A 12321-nucleotide genomic window follows, 5' to 3' on the forward strand; every position below is an offset into this window, starting at 1 on the left:
AGAGGGAAAGAAATTGACCGCAGGTCAAGCTAGAGATTCGTCAACCACTAGTTCGATTGTAAGGTTAAATGAAGGTTATTATATATTCAGAACATTACGTAATTCGCCGGCATATCTTTCCTCTAAAAAGAAGGATGTCTTTGCAATGATAAGACAGCTTGGCTTGCCCACATGGTTCATGTCTTTGTCCTCGGCAGATACAAGATGGCCAGATCTTCTCAGAACCTTAGCTCAGTTAGATGGGAAAACTCTGTCGAATGATGATCTTAAAACAGTTGATTGGAGTTTTAAAACTAATTTAGTTCAAAAAGACCCTGTCACTTGTGCAAGATTTTTTGATAACAGAGTTCAACTTTTTGTCAACTCTTTCCTAAAAAGTTATCACAAACCATTTGGTGATGTCACGGACACATTCCGTAGAGTAGAATTCCAGAGTAGAGGTTCACCACACATACATATGCTTCTATGGACAAACAATGCTCCAAAATATCCAGACGATGATGAACACGATATCATTGCTTATGTTGACAAGTATGTCACATGCTCCTTAGAAACAGATAATCCTGAACTTGCAGAACTAGTTCAACTACAGGTCCATAAACATTCTAAAACCTGCAAAAAAGGTGGCAAACCAGTGTGTAGATTTGGGTTTCCACTCCCTCCTTTACCAAGAACTATGATTTTAGAACCACTGGAAACTGATGTCGCAGAATACAAAAAAAAATACACAGAACTACAAAAAAAGATGAATGAATACAAAGATGGCTGCGATCTTAGTTTCCATGCATTTTTACAAAGCAGTGTTGAAATGAATGAAACAGAATACATCAACTGTATCAGATCATCACTGAAGGGTCCTAAAATATTTCTCAGGAGAACCCCAGCTGAAATGAGGGTGAACTACTACAACCCAGCAGTACTAAAAGCATGGCATGCAAATCTAGACATTCAGTTTGTTTTGGATCCATACGCATGTGCTACCTACATAGTATCCTACATCAGTAAGTCTCAGAGAGGTATCAGTGCTTTGCTCGATAAAGCCTCGCAAGAAGCAGCTGAAGGAAATATGGACCTTAAACGTCAGGTCAGGCATATTGGCAACAAGTTCTTGAACTTTGTAGAAGTAAGTGCTCAAGAAGCCAGCTATTTAATACTCCAAATGCCATTAACACAAGCTTCTAGAGATGTAGTTTTTATAAACACTTCCCCACCAGATGATAGAGTATTTCTCTTGAAATGTCAAGAAGATCTGGAAAGTCTACCTGAGAATTCCACTGATATCAAAGCTGATAATATGATCACCTGGTATGCAAAAAGACCAAAGCAACTTGAGAATTGGTGTTTAGCAGATGTAGTATCAGAACTGGAAGTAACATTTCCAAAAGACCAAAAATCAGAGAAAAATGATGACCAAAATGAAGATGATGTAAATGAAAATGAAAACTTTTCGAATGAAGATATTTTGGTACATTTAAAGAATGGAATAAAGATTCGAAGAAGAAAGAACAAACGAGTTATACGATATGTAGGTTACAGTAAAAAAACCAACTCTGAGCAGTACTATAGAGAAAAAATTTTCCTATTCCTTCCATGGCGAAATGAAAATACTGACATCATTAGTAGATATACAACATTTGAGCAACATTATAGAAGCAATGCAAACATAATTCAAGCTGTACAAAAGAAATATGAGCATTTTGTTGAGGAACTAGAACAAGCTAGGCTTCAGGCTGAATGTGAACTTGATGATTTTGATGAAGTGGCTCCAAATACTGAACATACTGAAGCAGAGGATTCAGAAATTGGCCCACAACCTTCTGAACAGTTTGTACACTTTGATCCAGACACACAACCACATAAAAATTATGATATTGGACCAGATATTGGATTGCCAGCAAAAAATTCTGATGTACAAACAAGTCCTGTTAGAATCCCTGATGATCAATATCACAAACTTCTGCAGTCTTTAAATTGCAAACAAAGAGAATTTCACAACCATGTTAGTCACTGGATCCAACATAAGGATGAACCTCTGTATGCTTTTTTAACTGGAGGTGCAGGAACAGGCAAATCAGTTGTCATCGATACCCTTTATCAGACTTTACATAGAACTCTTTGTTCAGAAGAAGGAGAAAATCCTGATGACATCAGAATTTTACTTTGTGCCTATACTGGAAAAGCAGCTTATAACATTAATGGAATGACTATAGCATCAGCTTTTCACAAAAAGATGTACCAGTCACAGCAAAACATGTATGCTGATGAGCTAAACACATATAGGACAAAGTATAGACATTTATCTGTAGTCATCATAGATGAGATATCAATGGTTGGAAATAAGCTCCTAGCATTTATCCATGAAAGACTTCAGCAACTCACTGGTACAAAACAAGATTTTGGTGGTGTCAGCATAATTGCAGTTGGTGATTTATATCAGCTTTCCCCAGTTGGAGATTCTTGGATTTTCAAAGATCTTTCATGTCCAGGTCAAGGTCTTGCCACAAATCTTTGGAAGGAACATTTTAGCATGTTTGAGCTTACTGAAATCATGAGACAAAAGGATGATATTGAGTTTTCAAAACTCCTTAACAGACTCCGACACAATGAGTTATCAGATGAGGACAAACAAACTATTTTGAGCCGTCAAATGCAAGCAGGCTCTATTCAATATCCAGTCAAAGCACCACATCTTTTCATTGAAAATAGATTTGTGGATGATTTCAACAATAATTTCATGCAAAACCTTACCACAAACAAAGTAAGTGTCAAAGCTGACACAGATGTTCTGTCCCAAACAAAACTCTCACTTGATGTCAAGAAGTCTCTGATTGATAAGCTTCCAGACAAGCAAGCTAATACTGGACAACTGAAGACCATTCTAACTATTGCAGTCGATATGATTTATGATATTTCTGTAAACATTGATGTTGCTGATGGCTTGACAAATGGCAGTACATGTACAGTTAAATACATTGAATACAAACAGTCCACCACTAGACCTGCCATTGTTTGGGTATTATTTTGCAATGAAAAAATTGGAGCAATGAGAAGAAACCAATACCAACATTTGTTGAACATAAACATAGATAAATCCTGGACGCCTATCTTTGAAACAAAGCGTACATTTATGTATAACAGAAAAACATTTGAAAGGATACAGTTTCCTCTTACACCATCTGCTGCAAAAACTGTTCACAAAGCACAAGGTGCTACACTGGACCAAGTTGTAGTCAGTTTGTCACAAACGAAGAAACGCAAAATACCACATATCCACTATGTAGCTTTATCTCGAGTTAGATCACTACAAAATCTTCACATCATTGACTTCAATGAAGACAGTCTTACAAAAGACAAAGAGGTTGATGCAGAGATGCAAAGGTTATCAGAAAATGGATTACAGCTTTGTTTCAATCCACTATATCATACATATATGCAAGGTCAGTTTCTTTTCAACAATGCGAGATCTTTAAATAAACATATATTGGACATCAGATCAGAACCAAATGTTTTTGCAGCTGATGTGGTGGGCATAGCAGAGTCTCGACTCCATATCAATGACAGAAATGAAACATTTGAATTGGAAGGATTCAGAATATTTAGAAATGATGTGCAACACTCACAATCCAGACCACACCATGGACTTGTTATGTATGTGAAATCTCATTTAGATGTTATCACATATGAAATGTTTTCCACAAATGACATAGAATTTTCATATATTTCATTCAGTCTGTGTCAAATACTTGTGCAATGTGCAGTTGTGTATAGGAAACCAGGCTGTCCTCTTTCACACTTTTATTCTGTAATGAAGGAGCGCTTACTACCACTTACAGATATAAATGAAAAGATTGTTATTATGGGAGATTTTAATGTAGATTTGAAGAAAACTGGACATGATACGTTTCTCAGATTTATGGAATCAACATTTCATTGTCCTCAAATTATCACTCAGACAACAACTAAAATGAAATCACAATTGGACTTGATATTTACTAATTTCACTGAGAAAAAAGCTGGTGTTTTAGATGCCTATTGGTCTGATCATGATATGGTATACTGTGCTGTGAATACTCAAAACCCGCCGTGAACAAGTGGTGACTGTATTGGCATGCATCTCAAAATTTGAGATTGCATGTAATACATCACCTTGGTGGTTTAGCTGTATCTGGGTTTCCACCAATTTCATACCACATACATGTGGCTCCTATGTAGTTTCTCACTACATAGGACTTGCTTGCATGTGGAAATATTCAGCTCATCGGTAAATTATTTTTTTGCCACTAGTGCAGCAGCTGTCTGGCGTCAACTTCCTCTTTTGCACTTTAGGAAACAACGTCACGGTTTCTTCAAGTGGTTGACCTTAATTTTAATTGTCAAATGTATTTCTTTCTTCAAACAATCCCTTCTCAATAACCAAAATGTTCAGAGTTCTGTTAATTTCAAAGACTAAAGTAAACTTATTTTGAGTAACAAAAACATTTGCAACAGACTGAACTAGTTATTATATTAAACTTAACATACTGTATAAAATCTCAACAGAATTATAATTTAAAATTCTTTCATGAACCAAACTAATTCCAATAGAAACTTGTATGTGACTGTCACTGCACGGTGAGCAATGCAGGCCTGTTGGGCCTCTTTTTTTTTTACCATTTTCACCTATTTCAATGTTGGTTTACTTGAAATGCATTGCAGTTATATGCAAACCGTATCTTTGGATATATCCACATTACAGCTTTAAACCAATACGAATTCTAAATGTAAAATATAGTGAAAGTTTATGAGTTATTTCAGATTTTAATGTTTACCTTGTTTTACTTAAGTCCAGATTCTGTATTTTACAAATTTTAAATCATATTAAGCATTTATTTCCTTTTATTATTTTCATTATCAGATAACTGCAATTTACATGCATTTGTGCAACTGCACGAATATGTATCCATCAACGTGTTACAATTTATATTCATACATTATATACTGCTTATGATTAACAAAGAAGATATAACTATGAGAAACTGGACTGCAGGTGTTATTGAAACCAACACATGTACAGAAGATTGTGCTCCTTACTTGAATCTGAAAACCACACCATTCATCTTTTGGTATCATGAAATCTACAAACTATATTGTGTAACCAAGTGCACACATATAAAAGTCAAAATGTCTGAAGTGTAATGAAATGTAGACATAACTTTCAAAATGTCTGAAGTATAATGGAATGTTGACAGTTAAATGTCAAAATGTCTGAAGTGTAATGAAATGTTGACATATAAATCTCAAAATGTCTGAAGTGTAATGAAATGTTGACATATAAATCTCAAAATGTCTGAAGTGTAATGAAATGTTGACATAAAAGTCAAAATGTCTGAAGTGTTATCAAATGTAGACATGTAACTGTCAAAATGTCTGAAGTATAATGGAATGTTGACATATAAATATCAAAATGTCTGAAGTGTAATGAAATGTTGACATATAAAAGTCAAAATGTCTGAAGTGTAATGAAATGTTGACATATAAATGTCAAAATGTCTGAAGTGTAATGAAATGTTGACATATAAATGTCAAAATGTCTGAAGTGTAATGAAATGTTGACATATGAATATCAAAATGTCTGAAGTTTAATGAAATGTTGACATATAAAAGTCAAAATGTCTGAAGTGTAATGAAATATTGACATATAAAAGTCAAAATGTCTGAAGTGTAATGAAATGTTGACATATAAATATCAAAATGTCTGAAGTGTAATGGAATGTTGACAGTTAAATGTCAAAATGTCTGAAGTGTAATGAAATGTTGACATGTAAATCTCAAAATGTCTGAAGACAATCTGGTGTTAGAGACCCAGTATCTTCTTACAATTTATATAGTAATATACATTTTAAACTTAAATCTCATACAAAAAATATAGTCATATTATAATTATTTGTACAAAAAGTTTTCAAATTCTACATTCAAGCTAACATAATACCAATATTTTACATCATATTTTTCCAATTTACTTTTCCAATGCACACAAGATATCAAGGGTCCTAAAAGGTTTATCGGTACTGTCAGTAAATTTATGGATAAATTGTACCTATTATACCAGGAAATCTTCATTGTCTGTATGTCACAGATGTTATAGATTTCAGAAGCAGCTGCAGGAAAATGATATACCTGCATATTGAAGTACTAACTTTTAACTACAATACTAATTGAACAAGCTATCCATATCCAGTTCAGTTCATAACTAATATGTGGTAAGTATGGTGTAGAGGGGATGTCACTGCCGCAGCTATAAACGCTCGTAAACTCGCCCTCTACTGATGAATTGAATGAATTATTGAACTTGAAATGTGGATATGAAGTGGATAGAAATTGTTATTAATAAGTTAGTACACACTATATTGATTGTTATTGGTAAAAAAATTCCCATATAAAAAAATTTTCTACATGTTTTTCCAAGTGCATCTGATAAAACATAAAACCTATTTTACGACTCTGAATATTCAGTGTGCTTGTACATCTTCCTATAACAATTAAAACTTATCATGGAAATAACGAGGAAAGTTTGCAAGTTAGTGTACGTACATATGAAAAAAAACATGTGACTTCTAAAATATGTATGCTTAGTTAAAATTGAGTTTTCAAGAATGTATTTCCTGCATTATGAACATTATTCAGATCTGCATCAGTGTCAATGTATACCAGTAAACACTTCAACAATTTCAATAACCTGATAATTTCATACTTATTAAGTAATAATATGTTGTTCAGAACTTTTGTTTTGCTATAAACCTTTAGAACAGAATTGTGCAATTGTATATAATAACATTGCAAACACAAATTTACAGATTATTTGCAATATTTATAATTACATTGCCAATTAACAGGTGTAAGAAGTGTTTATCTCCATTGCAGTTTTAACAATTCTTTTAGATAAAATGTCATTGACGTGTAAGTCATATCATTTGTAATGGTAAACTATGTATGCTTATTCAAAGTATGAAAAGTAAAAACTGACCACTTATAGCATTACAGAATTTACAGCAACCAAATAAGATGTTGCTATATTTATTTATCAATATTTTTTCTTCTAACAAAATACTATTCACGTAATTATAGGCAACTTTCTGATTTATTTAACACTTCACCTTTTTTACTGAAACTACAAGGCATTTTTTTATCAACCCTTAAGTAAAATTTACCTGGCTACCATTGTATACCAGCCCCTATGATATATCCATTACCAGACATTTCGTTGGTAAGGGATATATGTATCTTATGTAAACATATATACCACCCACTATGATATCCGTTACCATAACTTTCGACTTTTACTGGTAAGGAATATCTATGAATTTGCAAATTGTATTTTATGTACATATATACCCGCCCCTAAGATATCCATTACCAAAGCTTTCGTTTTTTCGCTGGTAAGGGATACCTATGGATTTGTGTTTTGTATCTTATCTAAACATACAAACCAGCCCCTCAGAATTCCTTACCTTAACTTTCAATTTTCACTGGTAAGGGATATCTGGATTTATATTTTGTATCTGATGAAAACATGTATACCAGTGACGCAGCCCCAATGAATACCATAACTTTCGATTTTCGTTGGTATTAAAGAGGTATCTATTTACTTGTATTTTGTATCTAATATAAAAATATATGTCAAACCAACCCCTATGATATTCCTTACCAGAACTTTTGATTTCCGTTGCTCAGAGATATCTTTTGATTTATATCTAATATAAACATTTGTCAAACCAGCCCCTATAATATTGCTTAAAAAATTCCAGAAGTTAATATTTCCGCTGGTCAGAAATATCTCATGATTTGCATTGTTAATTTTTATGCAAGAACTAGAAGGAAATCCTTGTTTGTTTCTGTATAATTTTATTATTTCTTTTTTTGTGTGTGGTCCTGCTAACTTTAATGAACTATTCATTTGTATACATTATAAAATGCTTATTATGTACTTGAACAAATTGATCTTCATAGCACAATTACTTCAACCATTAACCATTTCACTGTTGTTTACATATAATGAAGATTTATAAAATGTTTTGTTTTCAAAAATTAATAGTATTTGTGGTTTGCCAACTCAAATATCTCTCAATACTAAGTTATCCTTATATGTCTTCTAGCTAACAGTCATGTTTGTATCAAACTGTAACCATAAAAAATGATTGTGAGCATATTTTCCATGTGTACCTTTGGTGATGTCTGTTAAATTTGACAATAAATACTTTTATGTATATGTTCATCCTTTGTTATATTTTATATTAGAAGAACTAAGCTGTCTATAGGAAATTGAGCTTACATGCAGTGGTGCAATGTTTTTTGCTTGTCGTCCAGCATTAACTTAATTACAATGAAGTCCAGAAACCTCATATTAATAGTCCCTAGCAAGCTAATATGAAGGGCTACATAGTTTCATGGAATATATTATCGTGACCTCTGTTCAAACTTGCAAAAAAAAACCCATCATATTGTGCCTGTGTGCTATTTATGCTGTAACTGCATGATTAATGACAAAATAATATATGATAAAAACTGCCAGACAATCCTGCAATAAAGTTCTTTGATGGCCCTCACCATATCTATGTCATATTGGCAACTCAAATTCCAATAGTGGAATTGAGCTGAATCTTGCCTGAAATGATCTTGAGATGGTCCTGACCAAGTGTTGTTATTTTTCAGGTCGGTCAGAATTCCAAGATGGCCGCCATCTTGAAAAACCGATTTTAAGCTTCTTCTCCAGTTCCACTGGTGCCGTTGAGCTGGGAATTGGTGAGGATGTTAAGGAAGGAGAGCCAACAAAGTGTTGTCATTTTTTGGCCTTGTTAAAACTTTTGATATGGCAGCCGTGCACAGCGGCCATTTTACCTGAACAACACCTTCTCAAATTCCATCAGTGGGATTCAGCTCTAATTTACCAGAAATGATCCTGAGATGGTCCTGACCAAGTGTTGTTTTTTATCAGGTCGGTCAGAACTCAAGATGGTAGCCATCTTGAAAAACCGATTTTAAGCTTCTTCTCCAGTTCCACTGGTGCCGTTGAGCTGGGAATTGGTGAGGATGTTAAGGAAGGAGAGCCAACAAACTGTTGTTTTTTTTCGGCCTCATAAAAACTTTGATAAGGCAGCGATGGTGGCCATTTTGTAACATGATTGTGCAATCATGGTTTTCCTGAACAACACCTATTTCAAACTTCTTCTCAAATTCCACAAGTGGGATTCAGCTCTAATATACCATAAGGAATCCTGATATAATCTTGATCAAGTGTTCTTATTTTTTGGGTTGATCCAAATTCCAAGATGGCCACCATGGCCAACAGTACCACTATACTCGCTACAGAGAATGCATACCACAATAGTATGAGGGTCTTTAATTTAGAGTCAGATGACCGTTAAGGCCCCTGGGCCTCTTGTTCTCTTTTCTAAGTTACTCTTGACCTTTCAAACTATCATATCATTTGTAACCATCATAAATGTCGCCTAAGCTGATTGAAACAGGAAGACAATAATCAGTTTACTTCATATTTCCCCTTACACGAAGAAAGAAGACGTCTAAAACCGTCAAAAAGAAAACTTCACAAGGCTCACTGAATAGTAAAGAGATAGTTCATTAGGGCCAGGAGGAAACGCGGAATAGCAACAATGACCTTGAGAGTATTAGCACAGAGGGTGAAGCCATAATTCATGTGGGCCAGGATGAAGAGCATAATATCAACAAGGGCATGGGAAATATTAGCGCAGAGGGTGAAGCGATAATTCATAAGGGCCAGGAGGACGAGCAGCATAGCAACACGGGCATGAAAAATATAAACACAGAGGATGAAGCAATAAGTCATGTGGGCCAGGAGGACGAGCAGCATAGCAACAAGGGCATTGGAAGTATTAGCACAGAGGATGAAGCCATAATTCAGGAGGGACAGGAGGAAGAGCATACTAGCAACAAGGGCAATGAAAGTAAATATTAGCATAGAGGGTGAAGCGATTATCCATGTGGGCAAGGATTTTGTTTGGTTTATTTTGTTAAACGTCCTGTTAACACCCATGGTCATTCAAAGACGGCCTCCCGTGCGTGCGACATGCAAGCGTGTGTTGAGTGCGTATGGGTGTTTTGGGAGGCTGCAGTATGTTGGTGTAAGTCTCCTTGTGATAGGCCGGAACTTTGGCCGATTTATAGTGCTACCTTACTGAATCATACCGCCGAAGACACCAAACAGCACACCCCACCCGGTCACATTATACTGACAACGGGCAAACAAGTCGTCCCACTCCCAACATGCTGAGCGCTAAGAAGGAGTAGCAACTACCATTTTTAAAGACTCTGGTATTTCTCGGCATGGGGACAGAAGTCAAAGCCTTCCTCACAGGGCCGAACGCTCCACTAAAGGCCAAAAGTGAGGCATTGTCAAGGGAGATATTAGGAAGAAAGTTATTTAGAAAGAATAGAAAAGGTAAGATCCCAAATTTAGTCTCTATTTACGATCATGCAATGGGGGCAGCATGTACAATTCTTACGCCCTACCTGCAGGGGTATGTGGGCAAGGAGGAAGAGCAGAGTAGCAACAAGGACGTGGAAAGTATTAGCACAGAGGATATAGCGATAATTCATATGGGCCAGGAGGAGGAGCAGCATAGTATTAACGGCATAGAAAGTATTAGCACAGAGGGTGAAGCGATAGCTCATGAGGGCCAGGAGGAAGATGATGACCTCAGAAGTGTTCACGACGACTCGGATCGTGATCCGGACTACCATCCTTCGCCGGAATCTGACGCTGATGACATTATTGGACCAAGTCCAAGAAATTGCACCTTTTCTAAATTTATAAGGGCACAGCCCCAAAAGCCCAAAGCAACGGGTCCCAAGAACGCTATCTCGCGAAGAGGAGGCCCCCGTCCCGAGGAAATGGATACTTTGCCAGATATGTGGCATTTTGGTTGTAGATTTGGCCCGCCACATGCGGAATGCACTCAACCAGGCTACCAATAACGACGTTTTGAAGGCAACCTCGGAGAACAGGGAGGCAACTTCTCAATACAAAGGCCCATGACTCGCCTTTCCAATAGATGGATGCCCGGCACTCGTACCTCGATTTGACCGGCATCTGCGACGAGTGCACAAGTTATCCAAGGACCATTCATGCAGACTTGTCAAAAGGAACCGCATTTCTCAACTTGCGAACACATGGTCTTCTTCCGCTGCCGATGATATATTGAACAATGCCATCAACGGTTTTCAAACATACTTGATAGGGACTGAAAGGCTGAAATCTACTGAAAACACCTCTCAGATGACAAATCAGGTACGGCTCGTATCAAGAAGAAGTAGAGCAAGGACGCTTGAACATTTATTAGAAGCAGACAGAGTTCCTGAATCAAAGACAGGCAACCCGGTACTGTAAGATTTGGTTTGGTTTATTGTTTAATGTCCTATTAACAGCTTAGGTCATTTAAGGACGGTCTCCCGTGCGTGCGACATGCATGCGTGTAGGGAATGCGTATGTGTGTTTTGGGAGGCTGCGGTATGTTCGTGTCCAGTCTCCTTGTGATAGGCCGGAACTTTGGCCGATTTATAGTGCTACCTCACTGAAGCATACCGCCGAAGACACCAAGCAGCACACCCCACCCGGTCACATTATACTGACAACAATTGAAAAACCGACAGCTTGTGAAACCATTGCACAAAAAATCATCAACATGTGGCTAAGCCGAAACAGTGAAATGACCAGCCCAGAATTGCAGGGGAAGTTTAATTTGGATTTAGTGTCTCAACAGCACACTTGAAAAGAATCAAAAAAGAGTTGGGCTGGAAATCCAGACATGTGAAATATTGCCAGCTCATCAGCAACAAAAACAAGGTATATCTATTTATTTACTATCAAATTCTTGTCACTGCATACATAGATTAGGTATGCCCTGCAGGCAGGGCGTAAGAATTGTACCTGCTGCCCCCATTGCATGATCGTAAGAGGCGACTAAATTTGGGATCTTATCTTTTCTCTTCTTAATCATTTAATGGTTTTATTTGTATCCCTCACTTTCAGGGAAATGGGTGATATAAATTAAGGTTTGTCCGTCTGTCTTCTCACACTTTGTTTCCATGCAATAAATTCAACAAATATGAACAGATTTTCTTCAAACTTGGTGACAAGATTAAACACTTTGAGGGCTTGCAAATTGGCTAATTTGTCAGGTATTTATTTTGCAGAGTTAAGGCTCCCTAAACGCCTAGGATATCAATTCCAAAATTAGGATATTATCGTATTATTGAAAAGATACCAGAATTCTGAATATTGTTTCATATTGGATTAATCCCAGAGTG

General features: G+C 36.3%; 1 protein-coding gene across 1 annotated transcript; it reads left to right on the forward strand.

Moving 5' to 3' along the window:
- The first annotated feature begins 145 nt into the window (after positions 1-145).
- LOC117315346 lies at positions 146-9970 on the forward strand. The gene is made up of 2 exons (XM_033869495.1): positions 146-3607; positions 9626-9970. The coding sequence occupies exons 1-2, from the start codon at positions 146-148 to the stop codon at positions 9968-9970; spliced, it is 3807 nt and encodes a 1268-aa protein (XP_033725386.1).
- The last annotated feature ends 2351 nt before the right edge of the window (positions 9971-12321 follow it).

The sequence above is a fragment of the Pecten maximus genome, chromosome 17, assembly GCF_902652985.1.
Source record: "Pecten maximus chromosome 17, xPecMax1.1, whole genome shotgun sequence".
NCBI lineage: Eukaryota > Metazoa > Mollusca > Bivalvia > Pectinida > Pectinidae > Pecten > Pecten maximus.